The sequence below is a fragment of the Talpa europaea genome (assembly GCF_964194135.1).
Source record: "Talpa europaea genome assembly, chromosome: 6".
Taxonomy (NCBI): domain Eukaryota; kingdom Metazoa; phylum Chordata; class Mammalia; order Eulipotyphla; family Talpidae; genus Talpa; species Talpa europaea.
Window position 1 is genome coordinate 131,545,785 of NC_140072.1, and position 18,747 is coordinate 131,564,531.

Genomic DNA, 18,747 nt, shown 5'->3' on the forward strand with positions numbered 1-18,747 from the left:
TGCATTCTAGGGCATTGGTTTTGATTTTTTTTTTTTTTTTTAAATTGGTGAGGTGTGGTATATGGAACTTGGATTGTGAATATATTTCTTCTTCTACTAGAGCTGCTAGAGTGATCATTATCTAATATGCCGTCAAAATTGATGAGGGGTTTGCTGTGTCATTGTTTGCTTTTATGTTTAAAAACTTAAATATTTCCCCCCCAGGTTTGATTTTTGCCAAGCCTCAGAAGGAAAACGCCCATCTGAAAATCTTGGTCAGGTGTTATTCGGGGAAAGAATCGAACCTTCACCGTATAAGGTTTGTATTCAGCTTAAATAAAAGTTATTTAGTTGTGTCTTTCTTTTTCCCTAACAAAAAAGCCTGCAATAACTTAGCGCTCATTGCTAAGGAGGAATTCATTTCTCTTTTGCAACCAGGAATCCTTTCGTAGGTTCCCACTTCTTATGCTGTGTCATGGATAAGTTCGTCTTAATGTCTGTGCAGCCTGTATTATAAATAATAAGGTAGCAGTCTGAAGAACCACTCAGACCCTGCCTCATCTTATGGGGACCTGGCAGTCAGCTTCAGTCATGCCCTCACTGATCTACATCTCCACCCACCCCCAGCCCTTTGGAGCAGTAGTCATAGATTTTTCTCTATTAGCAAATGCAGCACTATGCCCCAGGACTTAGGGGAACTATCCTTTTTGATCATTGAAAGTATATTTGGAGGGCCTCCCTGGTGGCTCAAGGGTTAAGACGCAACCTCTGAAGCAATCCGCTGCCACTGTATCACGAGTTCGATCCCTGGCCGGCCAGGGAGAAACCCACATGGCGCAGCAGACCTCGCCTGCTCTCCTGATGCTCCCCTCAGCAGTGTATTTCAGTAGATCTGCCTGTTCTGTTTCCCACTCTGTCTCTGGTGAATCCTCTCACCCTCCGCATCTCTGGCCTGTACCCCAATTCTTGTATAAAAATAAATCTTTAAAAACAAAAAAGAAAGAACGAAAGTATATTTGGAACATCTTTGATACATTTTGAGACATCAGTTAAACCAAACTAAGCACAGCACAAGATATTTTCTTCATTATATGTACTTAATCATCATCCAGACTTGTTCTATCTTTCGAACCTGTTGTCTTTTAATAAAAGCCTATTCTAAAAAAAAAAAAAAAAAAAAAAAAAGCCTATTCTTCTGTATTGCACAGTTGCTGCGTCAATTTATATCTGCGCTCTTGCACAGTGAATAACAATCTCCATAAAATTAAACTAGTTTATAATAATGTGTCACTATAAAAAATTAAATGGTACAGAAGAATATAAAATGAAAAGTAAGTCTTCCCTCCAGTTCCACATCAGTTTCTAGTTAATCTTTCCTGAAATTTTCCATGCATTATACAAGCTATATAAATAAGATTAGAGAGACTTATTTATGTTTTAGCACATTCTGCAACTGTGCATTGTTCTTTTAACATTCTCCCTTCGGCATCTCTCCACATGAGCATATTCATTTTATTTTATTTTTTTAAAGATTTTTTTATTTATACAAGAACCAGGGCACAGGCCAGATGTGCGGGAGGGTGAGAGGACCCACCAGAGACAGAGCGGGGAGCAGAACAGGCAGACTGACGAAATACGCTGCTGAGGGGAGCAGTGGGTGAGACCGGAGAGGTCTGCTGCGCCATGGGGGATTCTCAACGGCCAGCCGGGATCAAACGTGCGCTGCAGACGCCGCGGACAGCCTCACAGTGCGGCGCTCAACTGCCTGCACCACCAGGGAGGCCCAGAGCATATTCATTTTAATGGCTTTACTTTATGTCGCATACTTTATGCCCCTACTTGACAGTTCTCCCTTTTGGCATCACATCCTCCTCATCTGTGACTTGCACCCCATGGTTAGTCACCTCTCCTGCTTTCTCACTAAGCACTCTCATTTTGTCTCTCTTGGCATTTATTAACTGGGTAGCTACTCTGCAAATCCTCAAGGCTTGGTTGGTCCCGCTAACCATCGTACTTCCTCCAGCTCTGTACCCAAGCTGTGAAGCACTGAGGGGAAGATGCTGGTATTTTTAAAAAAATTTTAAAGACAATAGATTTAAAGGTCTAATTAAATGGAATTACTGGGGAGGAAGAACAGGTGTATAGATGCAGGGACTGGCATTGAGAAGAGGAAGCATATTGACTGTGTAGCATCTCCCTGGTGTGATATTTTGAAAGATTATTTGGGAAGTAACTGCATTCTTTATGTAGCAGAGGGTGACTTTCGGGCATATTACAAATCAAATTAAAATACTCCTGTGGTGTTTCAGCCTTATCTTTCTGTTTACTTATCCCTGAGCCTCGAGAAATGATGGAAGAGAAGAGCCTCAGTAATGCTCTGAACTTGAGGGGCAGCAGGCATCTCTAGAGTGAATGTCTGCGCAGGACAGACAACGGCAAACAGGGTAGCTAGCCGCATGCTCAAACCCACGGAGAAGTTGTGTCCATTTGGGGCACTCTTAACGGCAAATTGCTTACTTAGTAGGATCCCATTTAGGGTGAATTTATTTATGTGTAAAGACTGTGTCTTGCTTATGCTTTTAGTCCCAGTGCTTTTCAGATTTATTCCTTTGTCCTAGAAATTGAGGTGAAATAGAAGAGCAGGAGTACTTAAAAATCCTGGTGGTGCAGGCGGTTGAGCTTAGTGCTGTGAAGCTGTCCGCGGCCTCTGTAACGTGGGTTCGATCCCAGCCAGCCGGCGAGAATCCCACATGGTGCAGCAGACCTCTCCTGTCTAGCCCGCTGCTCCCCTCAGCAGTGTTTTTCAGTCAGCTGCCTATTCTGCTCCCCACTCTGTCTGTGGTGAATCCTCTCACCCTCCCATGCTTCTGGCCTGTACCCCACTTCTTGTATGCATGAATAAATCTTTAAAAAATAAAAAAATAAAAGTACATTTAAAAGAAAAAAACCGGGAAAGGGTGCACATCTAACATCCTGGAGGTTCCTAAATGTTTTTACGATGAAGACTTTCCCTAAAACAAATTCCTGAAGCCCCCAGGATCAGGATACCACAGGAGTTTCTTAAGACCAAGGCACATAAGTGGGCAGAAACATGGGGCTAAGAGATCAGATTGTTTTTCCAAGCCATTCATAAATGTATTGACCTGTATTGTTCAGTATTGATTGATTGTCCTTTATTTTCAAAGAATTTTGCCTTATTGCAGATCTGTAGTCAAAACAATGGAAACAGCCAGAAATAAAACAAAACCTCACATCTGCTTTGCCATCTTTTATCTGTGACTTCTGCTGAGAGCAGGGAAATAACGGTGCAAGACATCATGTGTATTATGAAACAGGGCCCCGTGTCAGGATCATAAAATCGCATCTCGTCTAACAACTCCCGTTCATTCATTTACTCAGTTAACGCATTTGTCAAGTGCCTTTCATGTGCCAGACGCTGTGGAAGGTGTGGGATACAGCAGTGAAGAAGACAAAAATCTCTTCCTTTGTGGATTGTATATGCTGATTGCAGAAGGAAATGAATTACTGAAATATGTACTGTGCCAGTTGCTAATGAAAGAGCTATCAAAAATAAATCAGGGGAGGTGGATGGAGAATTTGCAATGTTAAATAGGCCAGAGAAAGTCTGACTGAGAAGTTGACATTTGAGCAAAAGACTGAAGCAAGTAAGGGAGGTGTGCATGTGAATATCTGAGAGGAAGATGTTCCAGGGGAAGTGGGGAGCAAATGGAAAGGTCTCAAAATAAGAGTTTTCCTACTCTGTTCAGGGTGCAGAAAAAATTGGTGTAACTTGAGTAAGTGAGCAGGATAGGGAAGAGCAGGAATGGGGGCAAAGAATAATGGGACCCACAGCGTAAGTAACTCTTAGACCACTGTGAAGACCGTGGCCTGTACATCTGAGTGAGATGATTAGCATTGGAGGGTTTTGAGTTGGCTTAGATTTGATTTTAGCAGGACCTCCAGGGCTGCTGTTAAGAATGGACCATGGGAGAGCAGAGAGAAGCCAAAAGACAATGAGGTGGCTTCCACAGTCATTAAGACATGTAAGAGCAGGGGCCTTCCTGGTGGCGCAGCGGGTTGAGCACAGCGCTGTGAAGCCTCCGCAGCCTCTGCAGCGCAGGTTCAATTCCCGGCCCGCCAGGGAGATTCCCAAATGGTGCGGCAGACCTCTCCTGTTGCGCCCGCTGCTCCCCTCAGTGCTTTAGGTCCATCTACCTATTCTGCTCCCCACTCTGTCTCTGGTGAATCCTCTCACCCTTCCACGCCTCTGGCCTGTACCCCAGCTATTGTTTAAAAAAAAAAAAAAAAAGACATGTAAGAGCAGATCATGAGGTATCAAAAGGGGTGAGGTGTTGAAAGTGGCCATGCGCAACATTTACTGAGGGATAGGAGGTAGGGTATGGAGGAGCAGGTTTGGGGAAATGATGAGTGTGAGGTGTGTTCATTAGGCATCCAAGTGGAGACGTTGATAACCAGGTGACTGTCTGGAGTTTGGAAAAGGGATTCAGCCTAGACATTCACATTTGAAAATCATCAGTGCATGAATAGTATTTAAAGCCAGGAATTGATGTGATCCCCAAGGGAGTGGGTATATATAATGAAGAATTCTAAGAACTGGACATCGCGGCACTCACTATTAATAGGTGAAGAAGATGAGGAGGATCCCGCAAAAGAGATTACCTCAGGGGTACTGGGAGGAAGACATTAGGTAATAAGTGTTGGTTAGGATAACTGAATATCTTCAGTCTGATTTTCCTTCACAGTCGAACATACAGTTGACTTACCTAAACTCAGGTAGATTGAACCTTGAATCAAGCTGTAAGATTTGCCGCTTTTGGTGGAATTAATGATGACTCTCTCTGCTTAATCTAAATGACACCTGTCCCTCAGGTCCCTTATTTACAAGTATACATTTTCTTTTTTTCCCTTTCTTTAAAAGGAACCTATTAAGACTCATACAGGTTAAAAAAATTAAATAATTGCACAAATAGTGATGTGTTTGCAGAAGTAGCAGTGTGGCCTAAACTAAACTGTAGGCTGACAGGTGGCAGCAGTGGGCTGCGCTTGAAACATGTTTGTCAGCTGATGCACAGAAACTGATTTAGGAAATTTAATAAATATTCTACAAAAGAATGGATGATTTAGAGGTGAAAGTTGTCCCTCTTTTATCACCTGTAATAGTTTGAATTTATTGAAAGGTTTATGATTATGGACAATGTATAGTTAGTTAGGCAAATGAGATAAGTAGGAGACATTTTTTAAAGTACCACATAATTGAGTTACGATTACTAAGCCTACACTGTAGAATACATTGTGGATATGATTTTACACACATGAAACAAGTCTTACACTCCAAAATTGGAGGAATCCTTAATTTTTAAATTTTGGTTTAGTAAAGTTTCAACTTTACTATTAAATAGGATCCTAAAAATTGACCATCTTTTTGGATATGAATAAAAAGAATCCTGTGTACCTTGATGTTAGAAATCCAGTTTTTATACTTGTTTTCTCACAATCTGTGTTGTTCACTGCTGAATGTCTATCACCTGGCAAATGGGGGCCCTTGACAAATATCCATGGAATGAATATGAAGACATCAGAATTTGTCTGCTTTTAAATTAAAAGCCATCAGTTCCATTATTCGAAAAGCATGATCATGGCACATTCTTTCACATGTGTTTTTTTTTCCTTTCTAGGACTCATTTAAAAAAGGTGGGCAGATGAAATTGTCAAAAGTCAAAATAAAAACTTATTAAAAGAAAAATTGTGACTTCAGTGTTTAGAAAAACATTAAGATTGAATTTTATTTTATTATTTTTTTAAGATTTATTTATTTATGCATAGAAGGGCTGGGGTACAGGCCAGAGGTGTAGGGGATGAGAGGATCACCAGAGTCAGAGTGGGGAACAGAACAGGCAGATTGACTGAAGTACACTGCTGAGGGGAGCAGCAGGTGAAACGGGAGAGGTCTGCTGCGCCATGTGGGTTGTTCCCTGGCCGGCCGGGGGATCGAACTCCTGCTGCAGAGGCTGCGGAAGCTTCATATGTTGCATCTTAACCCTTTGTGCCACCAGGGAGGCACATGATTGAATTTTAAATATGGTTGAACTATGAGGAATTTTTAAATGTTTGTTATTAATGCACTTGAGTAATTTAATGAGACCAGCATTTTTTATTCTAGCTATGATATGCATATTCTTAATTTTATTTTTTCCTTTTTTTTTTTTTTACAGTTTACATTTAATAAGGAGGAAACCTGTAAGCTTGTCTGTACAAAAACATATCATACAGAGAAAGCTGAAGACAAACAAAAGTTAGAATTCTTGAAAAAAAGCATGTTACTGAATTATCAGCATCACTGGTAAGACATGGGGATTTTGGATTTTGATTTTTTCCTTTTCAAGGCAAAACCTGTTTCACTGAATATATCATGAATTCACTGATAAGAAATATAGCAAATTTTATTTCCCTTTTTTCTAATAATAGCATGAAGTAGTGACTTTCTTGCTTGAGGATTGCTAAGGCCGACAGCTTAAAGTTTCTTTTAATTGTGCTTGGTGACTAATAATCTGCTTCTTTGGGTACGTAGAGCACTTACCTTATTCACATACAAATAATAAGAGCATATTTGTTCTTTAAGAAATTATCCTTATTTTAGCCTTATTGGCCATGAAAAAGACCATAGGAAAACAAAATTAACTTTCTTTTGATGTTTGATAAATAGCCTCTTCTAGTAAAATACATTTTGTGTGACCTATATTTTATTTTTGCTTCCATTATAGTATTTACTTATGCAGTATGCAGACACAGATTATTAAAAATAAAGTCTCAAAATCCAGCTTTTTAAAGTATACAGGCTTTGTTAATCTTCCAGGTAATTTTGCTCATAAATGTTTGTTTTTTTCTGTGGGGTCATAGGTTACATATGTTTTACATCATCTAACAAGTGTAAGTTGCTGGAGGTGGTGAATATTTTCACCTGTCTTCACATACTTCCTGTTGAGCAGCCTATCAGTATCTCAGATCAGCTCATTCACCCACACCCAGGAATGTTAGAAACCACGGATCTTAGCTTGGCTATAACCAGGCCCTGTGGATCAACACCCTACTTGGCACCTCATATTCCCTTTTAACCCTCAGTTCCTCCTCTCCTCCCTTCCATTCACACAATGCAACAACCCTAGAGAGATGGGGACAATCTTGGGTCATGTGCCCGTCTAAGACTATCTGTGATTAGGGGGACACATTCTGATTGACCAAACCTTTGTGTACTCCCCATAGCCACATAAAAAGTACTGTCAGACGAAAGAAGGAATGGTCCATTAGACTTGGGTCAGCTGACCCTCAGTGAAAATATGAACTGGAAAGTCTCGTCCATGTTCGCATTTCTTTGGTTTCTGGTAAAACCAAGAGCTTTTTTCCTCTAAATTACTGTGACTTGCTGCATCTGTATAACGTGGAATACATTTGCTTATTTATATGCAGTTAAATTTCACTTGGTGGTGGTGATTTTTTTGTTTGTTTTTTGTTTTTTAAGATTTATTTATTTATTTCTAGAAGAACCCAGGGTACAGGCCAGACGTGCAGGAGGGTGAGAGGATTCATCAGAGACAGAGCAGGAAACAGAACAGGCAGACTGACGAAATACACTGCTGAGGGGAGCAGCAGCAAGATAGGAGAGGTCTGCCGCACCATGTGTGGGTTAGTTCCCTGGGTAGGGATCAAACTCAGGCTACTGCAGTGGTAATAGCTTGACAGCATTGAGACTTAACCCCTATGCCAGCAGGGAGGGCCCTTCTATTCTTTTTTTTGGACTCTAGAACATAAGAGTCATCTTGCTTTCCTCTGTCAGTAACCTTTTCATTCTACTTTTCATTCTTTTTAAACTGACTAATATTTTGATACCATGACCAGATATTTCCGTTCCCTTCAAATATACTCTACATAATTTGTGATTAAAAGTGTAATTATTTAACTAGTTATCAGAATACTTAAATTTTTTTGTAGTGTTATAGAACTCTTGTGCTGTAGGTTATTGGACTGAAGAGGATCTTTAAAGACGATTCGATGAGATCCAGCTCCCGCTCCCATTGAATTAGAAGGGGAAATGATGTACTAGGTTCAAAAATTCAGAATCCTAGTTGGCAATACTAATTTACTCATGTTAAAACTATATAGAATAACTTAAATACCAAGTTTGCTTTTGGCTGCAATTTTCTGATTGTAACTGTGGCAGTATGGGTCATTCCATTCTGATCAGAAACTCAGAGTTTAATTATTGGGAAAATGAATTATTAATGAGGGTTGATTAATAGTTATTTCAGATGACACTCAAAGAGGGTAGCAGGAACTAATAACAGTAAAGGAGTCCTCAGTGGAAAATATTGGAGCTAGCATTTCACTTTGAGTCATCTTCTTATACTATTTTTCACTATATCAGATTAAAGATGTAATTGTTAATTTTTTGGTGTTATAAGTTAAAATAAATAGTACTCTAATTTAGCAAAGCAGTAACTGAACATTATATTTCAATATTTTTTACATTTATTTCCGGAGTTGTTTGTTGTTTTTAATGCTTTTCCTATTACTAGGAAATGGTTACTCTTGCAAGGCATTATATAAATGATAAATTTAGAATATTTAAAAACCTGAACTGCCCCCAATTCCTTATTTTTTGAGTAGTACTATTATTTTTTTTTAGTACTTTCTCTGGTATGATAGTATAGAGATGTTACAATTGATGTGTTACTAGTATATATTCATTGACTGAACTTCATTCTCTGTCTAAAAAATTAAAGCAATTACCTCATTCTTTAGGGCTCCAGAAAATCTGGGTTATTTATTTTATACAACATTGCTTTCACACTGATAATATTTTATAGTTTTTTCATGGGAACTACTAGCCTGCTGATTATACTATTAAGCAACTTAATAGTGTAGGTGATTCTAAAATTTGGTACATCGAGTACTATTAAATAGCTTTTAAAAGTGACGCGACATGTTTTGTTAGGTCATTAATGAACACCTTGACTGAACGTGGAATCATAATTTTACTTCCTAAGGCATACATTAATTAACAAATAAAATATGCCCTGGAGTGTGATCATGTGAATGGAATACAACTAGTATATTTCTAGTAATTTTTTTATTTGCGTCCCGCAATGTGTTTTGGACATAGGGGACCACATGCTTGGACTTCAGTGCTACAGAATTTGATTCTTTCATTGTGTTTTTTTTTGTGTTTTTTTTTTTAATTTTTTTTCATTGTAGAACTTTGAATACTTGTTTCTCTAGCTTCATCGCAGAATTTCCTTTAGATGTAAGTTGGATTACCACAGTTTTAATAGGTATTATAATCTTCACTTTTTCACCTGGCCCTTGAGTTTACTATATCTTGCAATTATATCTCCTTTTTATTGAATTACTTGAATAATAAAAGACCTTTGCTTATATACTGTTCTTTTTTAAAAGTGCTTCCAAGGAAATATAGGCATTGTTTTGTACCTATTTCAAGCTTTGAGTGTTCTGCTAAAGATATTTATACTTAGATAATGATGTTAAATTAGTAGTTGCAGTAATTAATTTATAAAGCTCCTCCTTTTCCTATATATATTTATATAGTTTCAAAGAAGCTTTACAGTCTTTTGCCACAATAGTATATCAGCTATTGCTATAGTATTATTACTTATGAAGTACCACATTTCTTGATTGCAGTGATGGCATCTTAAGGCATTGATGGAGGGGCACTTAAAATTTACAGAGATGACATGGTTGTGAGTAATAATTTTTAGTCACGTTTGGTGATTTCTAACATGACTTATTTCTGTGCATAGGATTGTGGATAACATGCCTGTAACGTGGTGTTACGATGTTGAAGATGGTCAGAGGTTTTGTAATCCTGGATTTCCTATTGGCTGCTACATTACAGATAAAGGCCATGCAAAAGATGCCTGTGTTATTAGTGTGAGTTCATGTAAAACTCTCTGCTGCCTTTCAAAATATGACTTTTGGGTAGAAGAATTCAGTTCGTTGCCTTTTTTTTGTTGTTGTTATAATCATAGAATGATATAATTCTGAAGTATAGTTACTAAGATCTTATAAATTTAACTCTAGCAGTGATATAAATCAGATTCAGTTCAGCATTTACTAAGGGTACATGTTTATGCTAAGCACTCTACTCAGGGCTAGGACTGCATGTTCTCACTGTCTTAAGAGTTAGATTCATAAATCTTATATGTAAAAAATTGTAGATGGTGGAGTGCCAAAAAGACCTCGTTTTCAGTCTGTGAAGTTCTGTACTGCTGAAGGTTGATGTGCCTTTGTCTGAATGGTGTCAGTCTTTGAGGCCATTCTTTCATATTTAAATTAGAAGAATAAAGTGAAGATATAAATACAGAAAGTAATTAAACTTATTGGGGATAGATATTTTATGTAATCAGATCAACCTGTTTTAATCTCTTAATGACTGTGATCTGTTTAGAAGTTAGCATGAACTTGATCATGAAATTCGTTGCATTGGTTAATGTTTTTGAGATTTGATCAGAGACCCTTGAATAATTTAGGGTATTAAGTCTGAAGTTACAAACTTCCATGGAGAAAAAGTGATTAATATGTAAGATGTAGCATGCATATAACATACAATATTTTAAAATTTAGTTTGTTAGTTTTATTCTAAGTGGAAAATTAGAAAATACTAGCTGTGTTCTTTTTAATAGGTTTTATGTAAGAATAAAAACATTTTAAAGAAGAATAAAATATTAAAGAAGCATTAACATACCTCTGCCAATTTATTTTTGGCTTAGTTTTAACCTTAAAAAATGAAAATTTTTATGAGCAAGGATTAAAATTCTGTCCAACTTAATTTTTCCCATTTGTTGTGACTTGTTTTCAAGTTTTATGTTTTGAGTCTTCTATATCCAGTTTTCTGCCTTTAACTTTAAGTTTGGTTCCACAGTCAGAATTCCATGAAAGAGATACATTTTATATCTTCAACCACGTGGACATCAAAATATACTATCATGTTGTTGAAACTGGATCCATGGGAGCAAGATTAGTGGCTGCTAAACTTGAACCAAAAAGGTAACTATACGAATAGATAACAAATATAAGTGCAGTTTATTTAGGCCTAAAGCATCATCGGTATTGGGGGCCCAATTAACTTTTTCCTTACTCAGTATTCTGGCGTATAATCTGGTATTTGGAAATCTATTTTACTAAAACTTCCTTTCGCATTTGTTATTGAGAGAAATCGTACAAATACTAATTTTTCTGTCAAGTTTTAAGTTTTTCCATGTCACTTGGAATGGGGAAGGTGTATGGTTGGGACAGTGTTCTTTTTCACAGTGGGAAGCATTGCCTTAGAGTTGTGCTCCCTGACCTGTCAGTCACCCAGATGAGTGAGTGATACTATCCAATCCAAAGTCTCTGGGCAGTGCTAGGTACCAGTGTTTGACAGGGCATTGAAATGGCATGTCTTCAAGTTGTTGATTATTTTTTACAATGAAAATACCTTACATGTTACAGGGAGAGGTTGGGAGGGTATTTATAAGGGCTACTTGGTGGGAGACAGGCACCGGTGGGGACCACTGGGGGGGTCTCCAGGCACACTCTGGCCCTTCCCAAAAAAGGGGAAGGTCCTTTTTCTCAAAGCTTCAACCAGCTATGTATTAGGAGATGATGGGGGGGGGGGCATTTTATTATTGATCAGTCATTATTGTTATTATATTACTGTTTTTATTGAACTTCCCCCCACCTATGAGTAGAGGGCAAAGTAAGTATTTATCTCCTCAAATGCCACATTCCCAGGAGGGACCTTGATGCTGTGTGAGGCAGAAAGAAACCAATAAAGATCACTTTGTAAGCTAACAAAAAAAAAAAAGAAAAGAAAATACCTTACATGTTATTTGTGAGATACCTTTTTGATTTTTTTTTTTTTTTCAGGACTTCCCCTATTCAGTTAGCCATGTTCTCATGCCATTGGTAGTAAAGAAATGCTTGACAAATTATTAAGATGGCAATTAACTTGGACTCCCTTATAATTTGGTGTTTTGGTTTTTTTCCCCCTCAAGATTATTTAATGCTTTTCAAGTCTAGTGTTTTCCAAAGTTTCTTCCTAATTTGAATAATTTTGTGCATATGCTTAAGCCCATTATTTACATGAAATAAATGTACTATTAAGTATGATGTGGATAATTTCATCTTTCATGATAAGGCGGCATTGTGAAAAATGTACAAAAGCTCTAACTTTTACCCCATTTTAAGAATCTGTGCTTTATCAGCATCTTGTCTAAATGTTTCTTTCCACAGCTTCAAACATACCCATATAGATAAACCAGACTGCTCAGGACCACCCATGGATATAAGTAACAAGGCCTCTGGGGAGATCAAAATCGCCTATACTTATTCTGTTAGCTTCCATGTGAGTTTGTTTTTATCTTTAGAATAACTCAGAATTGATTTTAAATTCATACTACTTAAACTAATAAAGAAATTAATGTTTAAGCTTGTCAAGTAGATAAGCTTTTAATGAGTTGATTTTTGGAATGGTTTGTCAGTGCACCAGGCAACCTAATCACACTTGAAACTGAGTCTTCTTTTAAATGAGAAGTGTAGGAAATGAATCAGGCCTGATTGTTTAGCAAAAGGGACACATGTAAGACAAAAGGTAGAAAATAACATGGAGGAGGGTATAAAGATGTCAGGTATCTGCAACAGCATTTGGGGAAATATTTTTAAGTATAAACTTAAATGGAGAGTTTCCTATGATTGATGATTTATATAGATTCTTAAGGAATTCAAGGGGGGATTCTTAATGGAGAAGTTTTTTAAGAGGAAGCAAAAGTTTATTTCCTGGGACTCTGAAGGCACATTCCACCGCAGCTTACCTTGATATGTTACCTTGGCAGTCTACTATAGTTGTGATGTTTACTCCCTCCATTGTAGTTCATAATTTTGCAAGCCTAGTGTATGTGTTTTCTTAATTTCCCTGAGACTTAAGTAAATCTAAACTCCCTGAATCCCAGGACTAACTGAAATTATGATAATGAGAAATTAAACCTATCACCTAAATGGAAGGTCTAATTGTAAATAGACATTTGGATTAATGTGCTTTGTATTTGTAGCAAATGCTAATTTAAAGAGTTTCATTTAAAAAATAAATAAATAAAGAGTTTCATTTTGTTTCACCCCTCTAGGAAGATAAAACTATCAGATGGGCATCTAGATGGGACTATATTCTGGAATCTATGCCTCATACCCACATTCAATGGTTTAGGTAAGAGTACACAGTTAATCTGCCTTACATTCTGTGCTTAGCCTGCTCTTTGTGCCTTTGAACATGTCACTTACTCTCTGATCCTCTCCAGTTATTAAAAAATTAGATTTTTGGATCAGGTAGACTTGGATTCAGTTCTGGCTATCGTCACTGGCTGTGAGTGATGGGGAAACCATTTATCTAGAAATGCCTGCCCCATGGAACTGTTCTGAGGATGAATGGAGATAATGAAACAGCATTTGAACACTTTAGCTGGCGTGGATGAGTACATAACAAAGCATGTTATGTGTGTCTTTACTCTCCTTTTCCTTCTTTGCTGATTAATCCTTTGACACTCATTAATGAGTAAATCTGTTCTTAGTAGATTTCTTGAGGGTGTAGACGTCCTTTGTTGATCCTTTCAGCTTTCCTTGTATTGCTTTGGGGCATGGACAAAATGAAATTCTGGTTCTCAACAGACCACACAACTACATTGTATATAAAATGATGTATCTATTAGAAGGAAACATGGCAGAACACAATTTGTTGAATTTGATTAATGCTGTTTTAATGTTGCCCAGTAAACAGTTTCAAATAGCGTTTCACTGTTCCAAAATTAAGCCACAGATTAACCCTAGCATGCTTATTCCTACAGCATCATGAATTCCCTGGTCATTGTCCTCTTCTTATCTGGCATGGTGGCCATGATTATGCTGCGGACGCTGCATAAAGACATTGCCAGATACAATCAGATGGATTCTACGGTCAGTGAGCATTTCAATTCTTCTCTGGTCTGCTAGTGATAGTCTTTAGTTTTTCCTTTGGAAAAAGTTTAAATAGCGTTGGACAGAATCTGCTTTTAAGATGTTCTTCTCAAAGGTTATCTTGAATTCACATTTGCAAATAAGAAAATGATCCTTAAGAATTGGTATTCTCTTGAAATTTACTCACCACAGTATTCAGAGCTGAACTCTTCACAGCTTCTGTCATCTGGGACAGTAAATTGATGCAGAATGGACATAGTGCACAGCTCTGCTCTGTCCTCTTGTTCCCCTTTTGGGCCATCAGCTCTGTCAGAGACCTGAATTTCCACATGGGCCCAGTTTGCAAAAATACAAAGTAATTTTATGCCCCAGCCTTATTTATTTTTTAATATTTTAGGTTCGTAATGTTACACTTGTATACTTTTTCTTTCATAGCTGCATTCTAACAAAATTTCCATAAGAATTGCAGTAATTTGTGCAAAAAAGGTCACGTTTTCCTTTTTCTCTCTCCTCAGCTTAGTCTTTTTCCTCCAGAGCTTTCTTTCCTGTTCTAATAAACCAGGAACAGGAAAAAGAACATTAATATTTATAAGCTTTGCAGTACTACTTCACAGTCTCTTCTCCATGGCTTTCATTATGTCTTAGTAACTTGAAACTACACTGCAACATTGTTGGTACATTGGCAGAAATTAAATGTTCCATATGATAATATATGAGGAGATTGAGGATACTACCATTTTGAGGAGATACTACCATTTTCAGGAGAATGTATTTTGGCATAACCTAAGGAAAGCAGTTGGCACTACTAATTAATGTAATAATTGGACATTACAATTCCATTCCTAGAAATTAAGCTGGATACAATACATTATTGTTACTATCTTTATTTTAAAGCCATAAAATGTATTATTGTTGTTTATAATAGCAGAAGATTATAAGAAACCCAAATGCACATCAATACAGGACTGTTATGTTTTACAAGTTATGGAATGTCCATATAGACAAATACCGTATACTCATTAAAAAGAATGAAGCAACTCTATAGAAATCTCTAGAGATATGGAAACATCTCTGAAACTGTTAGATGAAAAAAGCAGGGTATGAGATTAATGTGTATTATATGTTACCATTTGTGCAAAAAAGAATATGTATATGCATTTGCTTATATGTATAGATAAAATAATCTCTGCAAGATTAACAAGAAATTAATCAACATTTGTTTGCTCCAGAGAAGAGACCTAGCTATCTGTGGGAAACTTAGTTTTCACTTACACCCTCTAAATTTTTTAGTATTAATTCAATGAAAGAGTAGTTACAAATGTTCCCTTATTTATCTGACACTACCCCACTTAAAAAAAGACGTACATACGCTTCCCCCATCATACTTTTAAAATAGACATTCACAAAAACTAAGAACTTCATATACCTGTCGTGCTGGTTTACCTCATCAAATTGTATTGAGTCTTGTTTTGTTTGATCACTCTGCCCCTTGGTTTTGTAGACAATTCCAGATATAGGGCCTCCCCGGTGGCGCAGCGGTTGAGCGCTGGGTTGCGAAGCTGCCCGCAGCCTCTGCAGCGCCGGTTCGATTCCCGGCTGCTCCCCGGCCACCAGAAGAGGGTCCCACATGGCGCGCAGACCTCTCCTGCCGCCCGCTGCTCCCCTCAGCAGTGTGCTTCGGTCCTTCTGCCTGCTCTGCTCCCCGCTCTGGCTCTGGTGAATTCTCTCGCCCTCCCGCGCTTCTGACTGTACCCAGTGCATGTATAAACAAAAACGAACGAACAAACAAACAAATAAATAAATAAATAACATGCCTCTATTTAAAAAAAAAAAAAAAACCAATTCCAGATATAATTTTATTTAATTTGTGTACTTGTAGTAATACTTTAATTTGTGCATTTTTCGTAAATGACCAGGTAAAAGTCTTATTCCCAACTGTGTATATGGAAGTATCTTGTAGCAAGGGGACGGAAATATTTTGGTATTTACTATTGTCTTATAAAGTAGTCATTATTAGAGCAGAATTAGTACATAAAGTTTTCCGTGTTTCAAATTTCAGTTGATTTATGTTTCTAAAAAATATATATAAAAGTAATATATTAGCGATAGCTTTGTCTACTGCTTGAAAAGATGGAATGGGAATTGGGGGGAGTGATATGGAAGTACCGGGGGAAGGTGTTTCAAGAGAGGATGCTGAAGAAGTAGCAAGGGCCAGATTCTTGGACTTGTAAGCTGTGCAGCTTGAATGTTATTGAGAAGCTATCAAAGAATTTTAAACAGCAGTGACATGGCCAAATTTGTTTTAGAAAAATCACTTTGAATATTTTGTGGAGAATTATTCTGAGCAGGGCAAGATTGGTAGCACAGGAACCAGTATGGAGGCTGTTTGAGAACATTCAGGGACAGGGAAGGTGGCAAGGAAGGAGGGAAGTGAACGGAGGGTGTTTCAGAGCTGGGCTGCAAGACTAATTGGCTGGCTGGCTGGAGAGGGTGAAAGAGAAAGAAAAGTCAATGAAAGACCCCATGATACTAGTCCAGACCACCTTTCGGTTGGTTGAAAGCATTTTTGTTGCTGTATTGAGAATCAGCTGAACTGAGGCAAGGGCAGAAGCAAAGAGCAAGCCATTATACAGTGGAGAGGCCAGGTGAGGTGATGACAAACCATGGACTGGTGGTAGGTCCTGTGGGTATATTTTGCAGGTCTCGGTGTAGGAGTCGTTAAGGGATTGTACACAAGGTATGAAAGAGAGGAAAGAAGGCTAACTCCAAGGGTTTGGCAACTGAAGAATTAGGAGGTTAGCATTATCTGTTGGGGAGACTGCAGGAAGAGGAAGTGTAGGTTAGGAGAGGGAATCATTCCGCGGTGCATAAGACTGTTCAAGACGCTATCAGACAGCAGGCTGGGGCTGTTGATGAGGCAGTTGTGTACATAGGTGTGTTTGGATATAGAGCAGTTTGGACTTGTGTCTGAGCTAAGCCAGCTGTACCAGTAAAGTAGCTGTAAGACCTGATACCTTTTTTTTTATATTGGAGATCAATGTAGGTTGAGAGATAATAAGGTGTTTAAAAATTAAGTCATCAGGTTGGCTCATAAAGCTTGACTTCAACTAAATGGATATCACATTCTCTTTCTATTTCTTTTTTAAAGTTTCTCAGTAACCTTATTCATAGACCATAACACATGATAGTCTTTTAAAAACAATTCAAGAAAATTATATGAAGCTCCACGAATCAAGCTTTATATTTCAAAATACTGTCTGTAAGTTAAAAAAAAATTTTTTTCTTCTGTATCAGCTTATTCAACAGTTAACAAGCCAGTTGTCTTAGTGATACTACATGACCATTAAATGTTGTCATTCCCTTTTTAGGAGGATGCCCAGGAAGAATTTGGCTGGAAACTAGTTCATGGTGATATTTTCCGTCCTCCAAGAAAAGGGATGCTGCTGTCAGTGTTTCTAGGATCGGGGACACAGATTTTAATTATGACTTTTGTGACTCTTTGTAAGTGTCAATGAAAATCTTTTCCTTGGGGCTCCTAGACTAGATTGTGTTTGTGAGTCCTTTTGGCACCTCAAGTCTGTGCCGTGGCTTTGTGTGACCTGGGGCCTATTGGTGAATTCAGGACTCTACCCTGGAGCGGACCCTTCATCTCTTCTTCAGCTCAGTAGAGACCAAGGCTTGGTCATGGTGGTAATGAAGCTGGGTCTGAGTCAGGTTGACCTGGAACCAGGGTCACAAATTGACTGTCCTGCCCACCAAGAGCATTAGGATTCCTAGACATTCTTGGTTTGCTGGCGAGAAAAGAGGATAGGACAGGAAGCTTTTTTATTAGACCTCCCTCATCTTCGGAGGATTTAGGAAACACATCTCTTTTTTTTCAACAATGTTCAAGAAAGACCTTCCCACACAGAATAGTATCTCCTTTTGCCACCCAAAAATCTTAAACTTTATTACTTATGTTTTTGCCAGTGACAATTTTTTAAGAAATAGACATCTCTTACATCAATAAACAACAGGGTGGTTCTGAGACTTCTCTTAGGGGATACATTTTTATTCCAGTCTTCAGTTTTCCTTCAGTTTTCTTCAGTGTAAAAGAAAAGAATGTTCATGGGCCTCCCCGGTGGTGCAGCGGTTGAGCGCTGGGTTGCGAAGCTGCCCGCGGCCTCTGCATCGCTGGTTCGATCCCCAGCAGCTCCCAGGCCACCGGAGGAGGGTCCCACATGGCGCACAGACCTCTCCTGCCGCCCGCTGCTCCCCTCAGCAGTGTACTTTGGTCCTTCTGCCTGCTCTGCTCCCCGCTCTGACTCTGGTGAATTCTTTCACCCTCCCGCACTTCTGACTGTACCCAGTGCTTGTATAACCAACCAACCAAACAAACAAACAAATAAATAAATAAATAAAGCATGCCTCTATTTAAAAAAAAAAATTTAAAAAAGAAAAGAATGTTATGAGTAAAATTTTCTAAAATTTGCATTCTCCCTATCTTTCCTACTGTTGATGAGCAGTAACACCTGAGTATTACTGGAAGAATTCAGAAACCACTCATCTTTTCTTCTACAAACTAGTCTTTTTTTTTTTTAAATTTTTTTTAGTGAACATTTGTTCTTATGCACATTAAATACATAATACTGTGATCATTTTCTGTTAGTGAAATTGCTCCAGATATTTATGGTGGAATTGATTACATAATGCTTTACAAAAAGGATGATCACTTTCAAGTGTCTGGTACCTGAGTAAATTTGGCAACCAGTG

At 38.1% G+C, this 18,747-nt stretch overlaps 1 protein-coding gene across 1 annotated transcript in view; it reads left to right on the forward strand.

The window, feature by feature from the left end:
• The window catches only part of TM9SF2 (transmembrane 9 superfamily member 2), a gene marked incomplete at both ends in the record, with an annotated part of 47,123 nt that overhangs the window by 12,587 nt on the left and 15,789 nt on the right, over positions 1-18,747 (forward strand). Inside the window, 8 exons of the mRNA XM_084234994.1 lie at positions 205-298; positions 6,213-6,340; positions 9,813-9,942; positions 10,934-11,058; positions 12,286-12,397; positions 13,173-13,252; positions 13,887-13,995; positions 17,364-17,496. Coding sequence (XP_084091120.1) covers positions 205-298; positions 6,213-6,340; positions 9,813-9,942; positions 10,934-11,058; positions 12,286-12,397; positions 13,173-13,252; positions 13,887-13,995; positions 17,364-17,496 — 911 coding nt within the window. The remainder of the gene's footprint in view (positions 1-204; positions 299-6,212; positions 6,341-9,812; positions 9,943-10,933; positions 11,059-12,285; positions 12,398-13,172; positions 13,253-13,886; positions 13,996-17,363; positions 17,497-18,747) is intronic.